Source organism: Sus scrofa, chromosome 5 (assembly GCF_054392235.1).
Source record: "Sus scrofa isolate SSC_HxYL_T2T_F1_AM1 chromosome 5, Sscrofa_HxYL_maternal_Yorkshire_Landrace_v2.0, whole genome shotgun sequence".
NCBI lineage: Eukaryota > Metazoa > Chordata > Mammalia > Artiodactyla > Suidae > Sus > Sus scrofa.
In genome coordinates, this window is record NC_139387.1 from 9343421 (window position 1) to 9361563 (window position 18143).

General features: G+C 44.7%; 2 protein-coding genes across 6 annotated transcripts in view; both read left to right on the forward strand.

Moving 5' to 3' along the window:
* The window catches only part of DMC1 (DNA meiotic recombinase 1), a 112058-nt gene that overhangs the window by 2185 nt on the left and 91730 nt on the right, over positions 1–18143 (forward strand). Inside the window, exons 2-5 of the mRNA XM_084955290.1 lie at positions 1009–1244; positions 4083–4165; positions 7539–7615; positions 9110–9256. The gene's annotated coding sequence lies outside the window, so the exon portion shown is untranslated. The remainder of the gene's footprint in view (positions 1–1008; positions 1245–4082; positions 4166–7538; positions 7616–9109; positions 9257–18143) is intronic.
* FAM227A (family with sequence similarity 227 member A) overlaps positions 1–18143 on the forward strand; it is a 61458-nt gene that overhangs the window by 2185 nt on the left and 41130 nt on the right. For all 5 annotated transcript variants that reach the window (XR_014803049.1, XM_084955287.1, XM_084955289.1 and 2 more), the window contains exons 2-9: positions 1009–1244; positions 4083–4165; positions 6855–6924; positions 7539–7615; positions 9110–9256; positions 12922–13023; positions 13484–13588; positions 15825–15948. Coding sequence is in view for 4 of the 5 variants with exons in the window: in XM_084955287.1 (XP_084811413.1) it covers positions 1103–1244; positions 4083–4165; positions 6855–6924; positions 7539–7615; positions 9110–9256; positions 12922–13023; positions 13484–13588; positions 15825–15948 (850 nt within the window). In the remaining variant the exon portion in view is untranslated. The remainder of the gene's footprint in view (positions 1–1008; positions 1245–4082; positions 4166–6854; positions 6925–7538; positions 7616–9109; positions 9257–12921; positions 13024–13483; positions 13589–15824; positions 15949–18143) is intronic.

Here is an 18143-nt window from a genome sequence, read left to right on the forward strand (position 1 = left end):
AGGGCAGGGCAGAAGGCATGAACCAGAGGAGAGGAAAGGAGGCTGTGGAGAAAGGGCACCTCAGTTCATTTTTCCACCAAACTCTGCCTTTTCTCGCTCTTTCCATTATGCTTCCTGAGGGCAGATCCGAGTCTTCATTATAACCAGGCCTATACCACCAAGCTCTGAGCAGGAAGCACCCACAGATGGTAGTGGTGAATTCCTCCTGGCCAATAAGCAAGGACCTAGGAGAACAGTGTGGCCAGAATATTCCAGGTCCAGGAGGAAGGGTAGTGAGGGGGCCAGTTTCCTGAGAGGGAGCAGAGAGCCCCAGGTAGATGAGGAGCCTCATGCTGAGGAGATGGACCCAGTATCATAAAACCCCAGCATCTGAGAGCTGAATAGGGTCTTAGGGATCTAATCCAAATCTCTGACTTTACAAGTGAGGCTCGGAGAGGCAAAGAGATTGGATTGCATTTCTAATTTGGAGACTGACTTGCTGTGTGGTCTGGGGCCCCAGCTTTTTCAGTATTCTAGTCTCCTTACTTTTAAAACTAGAAGAATTTTAATCAGGGGGTAGGGGTGGGGATCAGCAAATAGAGAGCAAAAGGATACATACCTTGAAGCCCTCAGTTAAGAATAGGCTTCTTCAGGAGTTCCCGTCGTGGCGCAGTGGTTAACGAATCCGACTAGGAACCATGAGGTTGCGGGTTCGATCCCTGCCCTTGCTCAGTGGGTTAATGATCCAGCGTTGCCGTGAGCTGTGGTGTAGGTTGCAGACGCGGCTCGGATCCCGAGTTGCTGTGGCTCTGGCATAGGCTGGCAGCTACAGGTCCGATTAGACCCCTAGCCTGGGAAACTCCATATGCCTTGGGAGCGGCCCAAGAAATAGCAAAAAGACAAAAAAAAAAAAAAAGAATAGGCTTCTTCAACATTTATTTCCCATGTTGCATGTAGCACGTACCCTGCTTAGGAGATGAACTGTGGTCGTGCTTTCTAAGACGGTTCTTTGCTGTTTGTGATTTCCAGGAGGCTGGTTGAATGGAGCACAAGGTCATAGTGAGGAATGAGAGGCTCTTAAGAGTGGAAACTCACTGCTTTTCAGTTTACAAGGAACTGGACCATGACTGCTTTCAGGAAGATGGACGTCATCAATTTCACTGCCTTGCCAATGGTGCCAGTGGATGAGCACTTGGCTGTCTCACTCACTGCACAGAATGAAGTGAAGGATGCCATGAGGAAGAACCTGGAGGACAGTCCACCCTGTATCCTTCTGTGGTGCCATCTATGATGGGGACAAAAACACTGCACAGAGATGTAACTTAGGCTTGAGTCTATAATACATACCACTTACAAGCTCTTTTTTTTTTTTTTTTTTTTGTCTTTTTAGGGCTGCATACAAGGTATATGGAGGTTCCCAGGCTAGGGGTCAAATTGGAGCTGTAGCTGCTGGCCTACACCACAGCCACAGCAGCGCAGGATCCATGCCTCGTGTGCGACCTACACCACAGCTCACAACGCTGGATATTCTTAACCCACTAAGCAAGGCCTGGGATCGAATCTGCGCGTCCTCATGGTGCTGGTCAGATTTGTTTCTGCCGAGCCATGATAGGAACTCCATACTAGCTCATTTCTTAAATATTCATTAATTTTTTTTCAATCGCTTAAGCCATACCTAGCCTCTAAAGGAATTGGAGATTGCAAAAGATTGTTTGACTTGAGTTTGTTTTACTAAGATAATCAGACAGAGCCCCAAAGGAAGAAATCCTGGATATATTCGTTGAAAGAATGGGGAAGAAGAGAAAAAAATGTCTTTTTTCCTCCCACCGTTGTCCCCTCCTTTCCCGTCTATCTTCCAAAGAATTATCCATGTAGATAGTAACTAAGAAGCCATGGTCCAACCCTCTGCCCTCAGACAAGTTAGCTAAATATCCAACTTTTCTTTGTCTTCTTTTTTCTGACTCCATCTGACCTCTCCTCTTCTCACCTGCCAGCGCCTCCACCTGGGTCCAGACTTTGTCCCTTTTGGCATCATCCAGGCTCTACCAGCATCTTCCTTCTCTGTCTTTTCCTTCAATGATCCTCATCTCACTTCTGACCCTGAACTGTATCCCAAGAACCCACAGAATCCCATTTCTGGAGGACCGTGGAACTCATCCAGCAATTAAAGACCCTCTCGGTTTATAAATAACCATGTCTTTCCATCTTAGATAGAGTTTATTTACCTTTAAGTCAAGCTGCTGCCAGAAATGCATGTATCCCTCTGCACCCCTCACCTTGCATGTCTCTCAGAAACCCTTCTTGAGATGAGCACAACTAGTCCCATCAGGACGTGCTTCAGGGTCTCACTTTCCTGGGACTTCTTCCTTCCTTCCTCCCTCTGTCCCTTCCTTTCTTTCTTTGTCTTTTTAGAACCATACCCGCGGCATATAGAGGTTTCCAGGCTAGAGGTCGAATCAGAGCTGCAGCTGCTGGCCTATGCCACAGCCACAGCAACAACAGATCAGAGCCTTGTCTGTGATCTACTCCACACCCCACAGCAACACTGGGTCCTTAACCCACTGAGCGAGGCCAGGGATCAAAGCCGCATCCTCATGGACACTAGTCATTTGTTTCCTCTGAGCCTAGATGGGAACTCCTCCTGGGCCTTTTTCTAATGTGCCCTTTTTCTTCTTAATCCCACACTCATCTCAACTTAACTAATCCATTTCACTTCCTCTGATCTGTCACGTTCCTCCTTGGCATCTTTACTTGTCAAGCAAGTATCCTCTAATTTGTAAGAAGACTTGAGGGTCTTGGAGATAACAGTGAACCTTGCTTTATGTGAAAGCAGTGAGGAGTGATAGGATTATGGGGCTTTTTCAAGGGATATATTCTCAACCAGTTGAGACTGATATAGAAAGAAACGCAAACAGAGGGAGGATAATGAGGGGGGGCTATTGAGCTGAGCAGAGGTTTCAACAGTGATAAACAAGATTGAGATACCCTTGGGCCCAGGCATCCTTAACCTGGAAATCTCTCCTAAAGAAATAACCCAAAATATGGAAATAGCTCTGTGCATGATTATATACATCACAGCATTATTTATAATTGCAAAAAAAATCATAAACAACTTAAATATTCAACAGCCAAAGGACAGTTAAGTCTATTAAAATGCACTCTGGGAGTTCCCTGGTGGTCTAGAGGTTTAGGACCTGGCATTTTACCACTGTGGTCCAGGTTCAACCCCTGGTCTGGGAACTGAGATCCCACATCAAGCACATCACAGTAGCCAAAAATAAATAAATAAATACATTTAAAAAGATTCATTCTCTAAATGGATTCATATACTGCTATTTAAAATATTATGGGAGTTCCTGTCGGGGCTCAGCAGTACCAAACCTGACTAGTATCCATGAGGGTGTGGGTTCAGTCCCTGGTCTCGCTCAATGGGTTAAGGATCCTTCGTTGCTGTGGCTGTGGCGTAGGCCAGCAAATGTAGCTCTGATTCGCCCCTTAGCCTGGGAAGTTCCATATGCCCCCGGGTGCAGCCCTAAAAAACATTATGGGAAGTGGGTTAAGAATTGGACTGCAGCAGCTGGGGCTGCTTTGGAAGCATGGGTTTGATCCCAGCCTGGCGTAATGGATGAAAGTATCTGGTGTTGCTCTGATTTGATCTCTAGCCTGGAAACTTCCATATGCTGCAGGTGTGGCCTTAAAAAAAAAAAAAAAAAAAAGGATGATTTAGCTTTATGGAAAATGATCATAATAGTGGGAGAAAAGTCAGTGTAGTAAAATAGACAAACGCTGGGATTATAATTATGTAAGGAAGTGTGTATATAGTAATGCTACAGAGAAATCTCCCAAATGCTAGCAAGTTGTAGCATAACGGATGATTCTTTTCCTATTTTCCAAGATGTCTAGAATATGGTTATTTTTGTTTATAATTTATAAAGCAACTCATTTAAGACAAGATAAAGATGCAGGAGTTTTTGCAAAGAAAATAATTAAATGGGGAGGCCACCCAGAAAGGGAGTGAGCCCCCGTTCTTGTCAGGCTTGCCCATCCTGTTCTGCTGTGTGTAATCATCACGCAGAGAATTTCCTCAGCAGACTCACCTCCAGCGTGCCTTATTGGCTCCATACACCAGGTGAACCAAATGATTGGTGAAATAGATCTGAGTCCCAATCCGCTGGCGCACAGCCTGGTAAGTTATGGGTGCAGAGGCTTCCAGGAAGAAAGGGCCCTGGGGGCCCCTTTATGTCTTTGAAAGCGCATTTGCACAATAGAAGTTCTCAAAGATATAGATTTTTTAAAAAGCAATAACCTATTTTCCAGAGCAGTTCTAGGTTCATAGCAAACTGAGCTGAAGGTACAGAGTTGCCATATACCTCTGTCCCCATACACACACACAACCTCCCATCTCCAGAGTGGTTCCCTTATTGTAAATGATGAACCCAAACTGACACATCACTATCACCCAAAGCCCATGTTTCCATTAGGGTTCTTGCTGTACATTCTATGAATTTGGACAAATTTGTAATGACAAGTATCCATCTTTGTAGCATTATACAGAATAATTTCACTGCCTTAAAATCCTCTCTGCTACTCTTCGTCCCTCACTCCCCCTGGTCCTCGGCAACCAAGGACGAATCTTTTTGCTCTCTTTAGTGTTACCTTTTCCAGACTGTCATAGAGTTGGAATCATAACATGTGTCACTGTTTCAGATTGATTTCTTTTACTTAGTAATATGTCTTTAAGGTTTCTCCATCTTTTCATATCATAATAGCCCATTCTTTGTAGCCCATTTCATATTAGTCCACTGTCTGGGTGTCCCACAGTTTATTTACCGGTTAATCTTCTGAAGAACATCTTGGTCGCTTCTAAATTTTGTCAGTTTTGAATAAAGCTGCTATAAACTTCCACATGCAGGGTTTCGTTGGACATATATTTTCAGTTCACTTGGATAAATACCCAGGAGCATGATTCCTGGACCACATGCTAAGTATAGTGAGAAAGCGCCAGGAGTTCCCACTGTGGCACAGCAGAAACGAATCCAACTAGGAACTATGAGGTTGTGGGTTTGATCCCTGGCCTCGCTCAGTGGGTTAAGGATCTGGCGTTGCCGTGAGCTGTGGTGTAGGTCATAGACACAGCTCCAATCCTGTGTTGCTGTGGCTGTGGCGTAGACCAGCAGCTATAGCTCCGATTTGACCTCTAGCCTGGGAACCTCCATATGCCACAGGAGCGGCCCTAGAAAAAGCAAAAAGACAAACAAAAAAACAAAACAAAACAAAACCAACAAAAAAACCCACTTTAAATATTTCACTCCATTCTACTCTTGATTGCATGGTTTCTGAGAAGTCAGATGTAATACTTGTCTTTGCTACCCTCTTGGTAAAGTGTTTTTTCCTTCTGGCTTCTTTCGAGATTTTTCTTTGATTTTCTAACGTTTGAGTATGAAATGCCTAGGTGTAGTTTTTTTGTTTTTGTTTTTGGCCATGTGGAAGTTCCTGGGCCAGGGGTTGAAACCACACCACAGCAATGACAGTGCTGGATGCTTAACCTGCTGAGCCACCAGGGAACTCCTGGGTTTTGTTTTTTGTGTATATCCTGCTTGGTGTTATCTAGTTTCCTAGATCTGTGTTTCAGTGTCTGACATTAATTTGGGAAGTGTTCCAGTAATTTTGCTTTAAATATTCCTTCTGTTCTTTTCTCTTTCTTCTTCTGGTATTCCCATTACGCATACATTATGTTACACTTTTTTTGTACTTATCCCACTGTTCTTGGATATTGTTGGATATTGTTCTTTTTTTTTTTCCAGTCTTTTTTTTCCTCCTGTTTTGGAAGGTTCTATTGTCATATCCTCAAGCTCTCTGAATAGATTGTAAATTCCTTGAGGGCAAGGACATAGGGTCTACTTTGTTAACTTTGTTGTCCAGGCTCAGTGTTGGGCTTATGGTTTTTGTTTCTGTTTTTTTTAATTTGCAGATGAGCTTATGGTTGATAATCAGTACAACTTGTTGGGTCACTGACATTCGTTTTCCTTTCCTTCCTCTTTAGCAGGGGTGGGGGGAGGAGGAGTCAGAGGTCAAGAGGAATCTCTTGAGAGGTCAAGAGTATGACGATGATGGAGTTCCCCTTGTGGCGCAGTGGTTAACGAATCCGACTAGGAACCATGAGGTTGCGGGTTCGGTCCCTGCCCTTGCTCAGTGGGTTAACGATCTGGCGTTGCCGTGAGCTGTGGTGTAGGTCGCAGACACTGCTCGGATCCTGCGTTGCTGACACTGCTCGGATCCTGCGTTGCTGTGGTTCTGGCATAGGCTGGCAGCTACAGCTCCGATTAGACCCCTAGCCTGGGAACCTCCATATGCCGAGGGAGTGGCCCAAAGAAATAGCAAAAAGACAAAAAAAAAAAAAAAAGAATATGATGATTAATAATAATGGTTACTCTTTATTGAGCAGCTCCTAACAGATAGCCTCTGTGCTAGTGTTTTCAAATGCATTAAATTCTTTGTATCTGATCCTTATAAGAGCACTGGGTGGTAGGTGTTATTAGCCCCCATTTCAGAGGTTAAACAATAGCTTGGAACCCTTGGAGCAATTTGGAACCCCGTTCCAAATCCTGTACTTCTCAGAGGTGTGGCCAGGAGGAGGGGCAACTTGAGAGAGGGAGGTGGGGGACAGACTGGTGGTGACACTCAGGGGGATGAGGTCAGTGACACTGATGGCTACCAAGGTCCTACTGTCTAGTGGGGAGACAGCAAGACACTGCCACAAACTTTGCTCCAGGCCTTTTGCACACCAGCAGGAGAAATCGCCTTGTCCCTGACACCTGCTCTCCTCTGAGATTTGCACTGATCCCTAATGTCCCATTTCTTTTTGGTTTTTGAAGGCAATTGAGACATTTGAGGTGGAGAAGAAGGCTTTAAGAGAGAAAACTCGCAGCAACTCGGGAGACAGAGGCAAAACTCCTTTCTCATAGTCTTGGTGTTTTTGTGGGGTTTGGTTTTTTTAGTATCTAAAATGCAATTGAGTAGGAATCCGGAATTTCAGATGAGGATATTTTTGGCCTCTTCTGAAAAAGCCTTAAATCTAACTTCTTGGCATTGGGCAAGGAAGGAGGGAGGGACAGTACCATCTCGAGACCGCCTGCTGTGGGACACATTGCACCAGGTGCTTTCACACATATCCCCTTGTTAAAGTTTTCCACTGGCCCCTATCTGAGAGGCAGGTACCACTGAATATGTTTTATAGATGAGAGAACGGGCTTGGGGGTAAGGAAACAACTTGCTGAAAGCCACACAGCTTGTCCATGGCAGGTCCTGGCTTAGCCCCAGCCTGATTTCAAAGCCCATGTTTTATCTACTGCTCCTGATTACTTCTGTGGCTCAGGAGGGGAATAATAAGGAGGGGAATCAGGAAGTCAGCAATCCAGGTGGGATCTAAGGAGACTAATCGTGTGTGTGTCACCTGGCTGCTCATGTTGAATGAAAAACCGTAGGTATAATTACCACGTAGTGGCGAGCAGTCTCCGTGGTTCCTCACATCCTGTTTCTCTTCTTCCGTTCTTCTGCAGGAAAGAGTCAAAGTAAATCGAAGTTTATTTTCAGAGGCTCAGATTCCAGGAATGTGAAATCTGTCATTACCAAAAGGGTAAGGGATCTATTGCTGCGTCTGTTTTTGGCAGGTTTCTGCTGGGCATGAAATCGATTTTATTCCCAGGGAGAGGATACTTGGCACCTGGATGGTGACTGCAGGAAAATGGCAGGGTTCCCTTTTTAGAGAATCTTAAAGTACTTTAATAATGCTAGAATTTTTCATAACACCCTGGAAAAGGTAGAATGAGGAGTGTTCCAGAAGTCGTCTGTTTATTTTTAGAACTTAGAAAATATTTCCTTCAACAATGAGTTCAGATTCAGTTCACACAGAACCACAGTGCTGCACAGCTCCAAGGGTCCCTTCCCACAGCAGTGCTGGTTTTGCTGGTCACTGCAGACATCCCAGGAAGCTGACAGGAGCAGTCAGAGGACCTCTCCAGCTTCATGTAGCTCGTTGGTGGCAGAGCCCTGCCTCCTGCTCAGATCCTCCGACCCGGGGCCAGGCTCTCTCTGCTGCCTCTCCAGAAGCAATGCGGCCCCTCCTCAACCCACCCCAGTGCAGAATCTCCCAAGCTTGCTCTTTAAACTGCGCAGCTCATGCGTATTCAAACCTTTAAAGGCTAAAGAAGGTTATCCTTTAGTCTAGGAAATTCACAGCTTAAAGCCAGGTGGTTGATGGTCTGCATTGACTGTCATCCTACCTGTGTTGGTGGCTGAGCAGATTTAAATGTCCTGTCCGAGGTGGCACAGCTAGTAAATGGGGGAGCTGACATCTGACTAGCTCCAAGCAGTTAATCACTGAGTTCTTCCATTCTCAAGGCCATAGCCCGGTTAGAAAGGAACTCGGTCCCTCAGAATGTTTCCAGTAGGTGCCTTTGGGTGGTGGTCATTGGTTTCCTCTTTCTGCTTTTCTGTATTTTTACATTTTTCATAGTTGTGGTTTGTTTTTATTCCAAAATATATTTAATGATCTGTATTAAGAACTATAGGTTTAATTATTTAAAAAGTGCTAAGAAATTAAAATAAATTTGAAAAAAGAACTATAGGGATAGTCATATTCATATCTAATGTTGTCATGTTGAGAAATTAATATTAAATAAATAACCACTGGGCAGGGGGAACTGTATGCTCCAAGCTGTTAATAAGTAACATTAATTGTAAGTAATCAGTGAATAGTTAAATTGTAACACATCTTCTTAGCAAGACATTTTAAATGATAAATTTGAAGACCGTCTAGCAATGCGACAATGTAAAGTTAAGTGGATAAAGCCGGACATAAAAGTGTGTGTGTGTGCATGTAGGGACTGTAAAATGATTGTAATAATGTACATATTTGTAGACCTGTGCTCAAAACCTGAAAGGGAACATAGAAAATAAAGTAAATAGGCCTCTGGTACGGGATTCTGAAACCACGAAGTCACTCTCATTAGCTTTGGACGTTCCATAACGTTGTTATATTAGCTTCATGGTAAAAAGGGGAGGCCAGCCTGCTGTTTTAAACTATCAAGATGATGGGCTTCATTTTCACATTCTGCTTTTTTTGCTTCAGAAAACAGCAGATAAAAGTCTGCTGGCAGAGCTGTACCAGTATACACACTTTGACACCTCTAGGCCAAACAGGCTTCCGAATGGGGTGAGCTTCTCTGACATGGTGAGCAATGTGGTGCAGGCCGAGAGAAACCCCCTTAGTGGCAAGGTAAGGACGGAGAGTGGCCGCTCCCCCCGTGACGCCCAGCCAACCAACCTGTGCGGCCGACACAGCTGTCCCAGTTTTTCACCCCGGGAAACCGAGAGCTGAGGGCCACACAATTTGCAAGGGACTGAGCTGAGATTAGACCCCAGGCCCATCTTCCAGAGCTCTGGTCTCCTGACTATTCTTTTCTCTCTCTCTCTCTCTCTTTTTTTTTTTTTTTTTGGTCTTTTTAGGGTCAAACTCATGGCATATGGAGGTTCCCAGGCTAGGGGTCCCATCAGAGCCACAGCCACCAGCCTACACCACAGCCACAGCAATGCCGGATCTTTAACCCACTGAGCAAGGCCAGGGGAACCCACATCCTCATGGATACCAGTGAGGCTCTCAACACACTGAGCCACAACAGGAACTCCTCCTGACTGTTCTGATCACCTATCCAATTAGCACAAAATGTTGAGTACACACCCTCATGATATATGTTTCTCTATAAATGACACATGTGCTCTGTTGTCAGTCACTGTGTTGTTGTATATTGGTAAACTTAAATTTTTTTCTCAGTTAGACATTGATTAAAATATCTGCTTCCCATGCCCTATGGAACCCCTTGGGATGGTTACCCACTTGGAGAGTAGTGCACACTGGGTTCCTTAGGGAGGAAGGGAGGGAGAGTTCTAAGGCCCAGCAGAACTGTGTGTGTGAGAGACAACGCCGGTCGCTCAGGGGCAGGAGGAGTGGAGAGGGGAGGGAGCCCAGGAAATGGTCTAGCAGCCTCACGGCTGTGCCTCATCACCCTTGATGACCACCCAGCAGCTCCAGGGTCCCCAAAGCAGCTCTGACCATTGTCCCTTCAGCTCTTAACTAGTGACCCCACCGTTCCTGGGACCCAGCTTTTCAGTCTCTTCTCACTGTACTTTTCACTGCTACTTCAAAACGTACCCTCATCCCTGCTTCTCTCTGCCTGTCTCTTTCTCTCTTTGGCGCCCCCTGCTCTCCATGACTTCTCCCCTCTGCCCTCTCTCTGGCCATGTCTCCACATCAGTTCCATCTTGCATTCAGACTCTTGTAGAGCGATGATCTGTCTGGGCCAGTCACTGCCCAGTATGACAGTGGTGTTTGCTGAAGTCCCAGTGCCAGGCTCCAGCATGGACTGTGGCCAGTGCGTGGACAAGCTGCCTTTCACCCAGTGATGGCCCCCAGGGCAGGCAGTGGTCAGCCCGGGATCAGGTACCTGAGCCCCTGCTTTTTTCAGCAGAGAGGTGGAGGGGCGGCAGGCACTGAGAGCATCACTTCTCTCCGGGGCAGTATGAAAAAATGTTCACCGCATTGTTTCTGAGACAGCAAGGAACTGAAGGCAGTACATCTTGGTGACTAAGTAGTTCTCTGGACTCTCGTTTCTTCTCCCATAAAACAGGGATAGCATGCTCTACCTTGCAGTATGATAGTTTTTATTATCAATTTTTGTTTGTTTGTTTGTTTTAGGGCCATACCTGCAGCATGTGGAAGTTCCCAGGTTAGGGGTCAAATGAGAACTGCAGCTGCCGGCTTATACTACAGCCACAGCAATGCCAGATCCGAGCCACGTCTTTGACCTACACTGCAGCTTGCAGCAATGCAGGATCCTTAACTCACTGAGCAGGGCCAGGGATCGAACCTGAGTCTTCATGGATGCTAGTCAGGTTTGTTACCACTGAGCCACAATGGGAACTCCTTATCGATGTTATTAGAAACAGTTTCATGATCAATAATAGAAGAATAATAGTCATTTTTGGTTTATATATCATGGACTACTTAGCCACTACAGTGAGTACTTATAAGGAGTATTTTAACATGCTATACCATGTTGTTAAATGAAAAACATCGGTATATAAAACTCTGCAATACAGTATCATGTAAGCACACAATAGAAAATCCAGGATACGTACATACATAGATATTGCCAGCATTCTCTGAGTGGTAAGATTATATATAGTTTTTTTCTTCTCTTATATAATATTAAAATGGAAGAAAGGCTTGAGAACAAATGGATTGTGTGTTTCACAGGTCCGCTGTTCCTGCCTGACCTTTCAGCTGTCTTTGCTGCCCTTGACAGGCCCACTGGCCCATGTGCTCTTGTTCCATTTGCTGAGTAGGAGGCCCCAGGACAGTGACTACTATGTTACTTAAGTCTCATTTGTTAGGTCCCCTGGGGAATGTCTTCCTTAGAGCTTAACCCCAAGAAAAACAGCATCTCCTGGAATGCTTTTAGTCTTACCACTGGTGCTGGTTCCTACTTTCTTTTGGCTCCCAGGAAACTCAAGGCAGATCTGTGCCTTGCCTTTAAAAGGACCCTCTTCCATCCTGCTCAGGGGCCATCCCAAACTTTTACTTGCCTCCTCACATCCTCTCCTCCATCAGCTGTGCCGTGTCTCTGGGGCCAGGCTGCCTGCTTCCGAGCCCCCGGGGCTGTGTAAGCTTAGGCAAGAATCCTAACCTTTGCTCTTTTATAAATTGAGGATAACAGTTTCATCATCCAGCACCAACCACAGAGATAGATTGTAAAAAATAAAGTGAGAGGAGTTCCCTGGTGATCTAGCGGTTAAGGATCTGGCATTGCTACTGCTATGGCACGGTTCAGTTTCTAGCCTGGAAACTTCCACATACCATGGGCATGGCCAAAAAAATTAAAGTGAGATAAGGAATGAACAGCATAGCCCATGGCCCAGCATTCAACAAGTGTTAAATATTATTATGGTAGCAGCTTGGGAGTCAGGCAAGTTTCAAGACCCAGTTTGGGACAATGAAGCCTGAATTTTCTGCCTTTCTGAGTTCACTGATAATCCTTTTCTAATTTTAGAATTCCATCTACTTACTACTAACTCAGCAGAATTTCACAGTCCAGTTATTTGGATTTGTATAATATCAACATTTGTTGATTTTGATTCTTATTATTTGAACATAGATGAGAGAGCATGGAGCAGCTGCCTAGGGTTATGGGTTCTGATCCTGGTTCTGCCACTTGCTGGCTGTGTTACTTTGGGCAAGTGGCTTCAGCAGTTAATTCCTCAGTTTCCTCATCAGTGAAATGGAAATAATAACACATGCCTTGTATGATTACTGTAGGGGTTAAAGAAAAACATGTAAACACCTGGCAAGATAAATAGTCAGCACTCACTAAAAGGTTAGGTTTTTTTTTTTTTTTTTTTTTTTTTTTGTCTTTTTTTTGTCTTTTTTTTGCCATTTCTTGGGCTGCTCCCTTGGCATATGGAGGTTCCCAGGCTAGGGGTCAAATCGGAGCTGTAGCCACCGGCCTACGCCAGAGCCACAGCAACGCGGGATCCGAGCTGCGTCTGCGACCTACACCACAGCTCATGGCAACGCCGGATCGTTAACCCACTGAGCAAGGGCAGGGACTGAACCCGCAACCTCATGTTTCCTAGTCGGATTCATTAACCACTGCACCACGACGGGAACTCCTAGGTTTTTTTTTTTTAATTGACTCCGAAGTATGTTGACTCTGAAGATGACTGGTGGGGAGGTGGTGTGGTTAACAACATCATGGAACATAGGAGGAAAGGCTTGTTTTGAGTGAAGATGACTATGAATCTGGCTGTGGCTCCAGGTAAATTTCAAATAATATATAAATAAGCAAACAATAACAATAGCAATAATCACATGAATTCTGTTTCAAGTCTTTCTGTTCAGATCGAGAATTCGAGAAGTTTCTCTTTTCTCCGTCTCTAAGAGCCATATGGCTGGATAGCTTCTGGTGGATCTTTCATGAAAGGTACCAGGTAAAGGCAAATCTGATGGCCTTTCTCCCTTAAGTTATTTTTCCATGGAACAAATTCCGGCCTCTTTAACATGGGCTACAAACCCCTCTGATTCCACGGACCACCCCTACAGTCTCATCTGTCACCTGTCCCTTCCCCACCCAGGCTGTGCCCAGTGTACCATGTCCTGCAGCTCCCCTGAGCTTTGGGAACGGGTCCTTGGCAGGTGGGTGTACAAGAACAGGGCCAAGAGCAGAGTCAGGACCTCCTGGCCCAGTTAGGGTGCCTTCTTCTACACTCTGCTTCTCTGCACACGTATTACAGATCCTACAAAACAAACTACTGTATTATTTCATAAATAATATGAGGTTAAATACCTTGAGAGTAAGAGTCCTAAAAACGAGAGAAATAGTTAAGATTCTTGGCCCCTGGCTGTTTCAAGAAAGGGCTCTTATCCCTTCTCCGTTTTTATTCCTGGCAGCCGAAGAAGGAGATCCAGAGCAAGCTGTTTGACCGGATAGCCCAGCACTATGCCTTTCTTTTGTTTCGTGAATCCAGGTCCCACTATGAAGAGGCTCTCTTAAAAGTGAGTGTCAACAACTGTTTAGGAAAAGAATCACCTTAGATAGCTATTCACTGCTGTGCCAATCTGATGCCCTTAACATTCTTTCCATAGGGAGTAACTAGTAAGTTGTGACATTTTCATGCACTGATTGAAATTCAGCAGGTACAAAAAATAAGGTAGATCTATATATACTGATTAGGAAGATGTAATGATATATTTTAAGTGAAAAACAGCAATGTACACAACTCCATGTTAGAAAATTATATGTACCTATGCATAGAAAAAAAAAAGTCTGGAAAAATTTTACCAAACTCATAGCAATGCTTATCTCCAGGGAATAAGGTTATAAGAAATTTTCTTTTCTATTTTATTGATTTCTATAGTATTTAAATTAGCATGTATTTTAAAATTATGAATATACATGTATACCTTTTATATATGTGTATATTATGTACATAGATATTAAAAGAATTGCTGAAGAAAATGTAAGTGAACATTTACATGACTTGAGGGTAGGGAAGGACTTTCTAAATATGACCCCCAAGGAAATGACCATAAAGGAAAAGAGCGATTCAACTATAAATTATTTAAACTACTACAGTAAAAGCTAAAAGGCAAATAAGGAACTAGGCAAAAAGACTTAGCATATATGCCACACAACATAAAGAAGTCTTAAAAATCAATAAGAAAAACAGGAGTTGCTGCGTGGTTCAGTAGGTTAAGGATCTGGCATTGTCACTGCTATGGCTCTGGTTACTGCTCTGGTATCAGTTCGACCCCTGGCCCAGGAACTTTCACATGTCACAGGAACAACCCCCCCAAAAAAAATCAATGAGAAAAATGGACCAATGGACAAAGTACATAAACCAGAAATTCACCAGGGGAGAAATACAAATGGGAAAAAAGTTCACCTTTAATCAAAAATACAAATTAAAATAATACTCCTTTTTACCTGTATGATCACATAGACTAAAAAGTCTAATTTCCGGCATTGTGAAGGTATCAGGAAATGGCTCTGTCTGAGTGGGAAGTGAATTGATACAAATATGCTAAAAGCCACTTATACTAGTTAAATGCCTGCTCGCCAAGTCACTTAGGCTTTCAGTGTCTCAGTTTCATCATCCATAAAATGGGAATAATAATGCCTTTCTTGTTGCGTTGTTCTAAGGATTAAATGAGGTGATATTTGGAGTTCCATGGTGGCTGAGCAGTTAAAGATCTGGTGTTGTCACTGCTGTGGCATGGGTTCAGTCCCTGGCCTGGGAACTTCCACATGCCGTGGGTGTGGCCAAAAAAAAGAGAGCGAGAGAGATAATGTTTGTACGGCATGTGACATGTCACCTAGCACATGATAAGCCCTTACTATATAATAGCTGCTATGATTACTATTAGCATATAATTTATAATGCAAAGTCTTAGAAAAATATCCAATGGGGAACGTTTAAGTAAATTTTGATATGACCACTCAGCACAATATTTTAAAGGTCAATGCTGAGAAAAAAAAATCCCAAGGAATTTATAATAACCTGGGGGGAAGTATTTAGGTTATAATGTTAAAGGAATAAAGCCAGATAAAATGTATAATTTGAGTTTAACCACAGTTGAAAAGCAATAACAGGAGTTCCCATTGTGGCTCAGTGGGTTAAGAACCTGACATGTCTGTGAGGATGAGGGTTTGCTTCCTGGTTTTGCTCAGTGGGTTAAGGATCTGGTGTCTCCTCAAAGTACAGATACAGCTTGGATATGGTGTTGCTATGGCTGTGGCGTAGGCTGGCAGCTGCACTCCAATTAGATCTCTAGCCCAGGAACTTCCATATGCTGCAGGTGTAGCTGTAAAAAGAAAAAAAAAAAAAAAAAGCAATAACAGTACCACCTGTGCACAGGGGGAAAAAAAGACAGTAAGTAGGACTTATTATTTCTGGGAGACAGCAAGAGGAGTATGTCAAACGTACCTGGTCATCTTCTGAGCTGCTCTTTGGCCAGGTTGTAGAAAGAGCTGAGCCACAGACCACATGCAGAGGAGCGAGGGGAGGGGAGATTGCTGGCCAACATAGTGAGATGTTTGAGGAGTGGTCCAGGTAGGGTAAGGAGTCCACCAAGACGTGGGGCAGCTGTAGGTGAGAACTGCTCCCCTCGTGAACAGGAAGGCAGCATGGTGTCAGGTAGAGAGTTTTATCGCAGATCCTCTGGGAAGTCAGGGGCTCTTTTCGGGGTGTGGAAGTATCCAGACATTGTCAGAACTCCGCTTGCTCCCCAGAGGTTGCCATCAATTCTGAGTAAAGCCCTGTATACCAGCTTCTGCTGCTGCTTCCCTCAGTCCTGGTTCAACACGCATGAATTCAAGTCTGACATCTGTAACACGATGAGCCTGTGGATTTCAGGTGAGGGGTGACTGCTTTCTCCTGGGGACAGCAATTCTAGAAACATGTCTTCTAGCCGAACCCAGGTAGGTTCCCGTTTGCCATCACACCCCTTCGCTGAGGCGGTTTCCTTTCCCCCCTTGACAATGAAGTGTGGTTAGAGCCCCAGGGGTACTGCTCTCCCTGCTTCCTCAGGCAGTTCTGAGACGTTAGTTCCTAGTCCCCTTTGGTGGCTGCCTGCATCTGCAGGGAGCAGGTTTCGGCTCAGCCCCTTTAGTTAAAGACGTGCGTTAGCTGATGGGCCCCAGACTCAGGAACCCAAAAGCAGTGTTCTGGCTGCATAATCCCTCACTCCCACCCCAGCCTGACCTCAAGCGGCCCAACTGCCCTCCCCCTCTCCCTGCGACACACACAGTGCAAGTTTGATGTTCATTTTTCAATTGCTTTTCAGCCTCCTTCCTTCCCTAGACATTTTCTCAGGTCATTAATATCTGCTACTTACTGAGAAGTTTCCTGTGTGGTTGGTACCGGGTTAAGTGAAGCATGTTTTACGTTTCCTGCGGTGCTGACCGTCTCCAAGGTCCTTCCACATAGGAGATTTGGCAGAACTCATGGGCCTCAGCATGAATTTGTATTTCTGGCTAAGGTTTATTATTGCGACGTAGTAAAGATACACAACCAGACCAAAAGGGGAAAGACGGGCGGCGATGGGAGGAATTCACCTGCAGGCTTCCTTGGGCTCTCCCCTCCCGTGAGGAGTTATGCAGAGCGCCTCATCCCTCTGCAGTGTGATCACATGGGTGTGATGTTTCTGCCCAGAAGCCCACTAGGGAAACAAAGCCCAAGGCTTTTTATTGTGGGCTGCTCATGCAGGCACCTCTGTCCCTCATGTACCAAAATTCCAGGAAAGCAGGTGTTCAGCATCAGCTACATTGTTTTATAAACAATGTGGGTGCAGGGAGCCACTCTTGTCAGCGAGGGAGAAAAATTTCCCCAGCTCTGTTGAGATATAATTGGCATGTGAGGAGTTCCCATCGTGGCTCAGCATGTTAAGAACCCGACTAGTATCCATGAGAATGCTGTTCCAATCCTTTGCTCAGTAGGTTAAGGATCCAGCATTGCCACACAGCATAGGTCTCAGACACAGCTCAAATCTGGCGTTGCTGTGGCATAGGATGGCAGCTGCAGCTCTGATTTGACCTCTAGCCTGAGAATTTACATATGCCGCTCATGCAGCCCTAAAAAAAAGAGAGAGGAGTTCCCATCATGGCGCAGCGGACGAATCCGACTAGGAACATGAGGTTGTGGGTTCAATCCCTGGCCTCGCCCAGTGGGTTAAGGATCCAGCATTGCTGTGAGCTGTGGCGTAGGTCGCAAACACGGCTCGGATCTGGCGTTGCTGTGGCTCTGGTGTGGGCTGGCAGCTGTAGCTCCGATTCGACCCCTAGCCTGGGAACCTCCGTATACTGCAGGTGCGGCCCTAAAAAGCCAAAAAAAAAAAAAAAAAAAAAAAAAAAGAGAGAAAAATAAAAACTAAAAAAATGGACATATGACACTGTGGAAGTTTGAGGTGTACAGTGTGATGATTTGATACACATACAATGAAAACTTTTTACCACAAGCAGGTTGGTTAATGCATCCTTCACCTTCCTCATTATGCTGTCCTGCCTCCCATTCTCTGACTCTTGCCTCTCTGTTCCTCCCTCCTCTTCCCCTCTCTGTCCAGGGCTCTGCCTCCTACTCCTAATCCATCCCCAGTAATAAACATCCTGTCCACTGACTTTGCCCAATGGAGACTGAAGCTTTGTACAAGGGCTCAGATTTTTAAAGTAATTCTTGGTCTTTTTCTTCCTATATCAAAGAACTGAGAGAACTCGTAGAGTTTCTCTAATATCTGAGGGTTTGGGCTCCAAAAAATCAAGACTCTAAAACACAGGGTTTCCCGAAAAGAAAAGCATTAGGCCCATCAAGTATTTAGGGCAAGCCCATTTCTAATACTTAGCAAAGCGTGATAGTATGTGGAACAAACATTTACTAAGTGCCTATTTATTGTGTGTCAGGTCCAATATTAAGTCCTGGAGGTGCAAAGATGAATCAAACCCAGCCCCTGCCTTTAAGGAGCCCCTAGTCCAGTGAGAGCAGAGAAGAGGGACAGGAAAACAAATAATTGCAATGCCTTCATATTTCTATGGCACATTGCAGCTTCACAGTCTGCG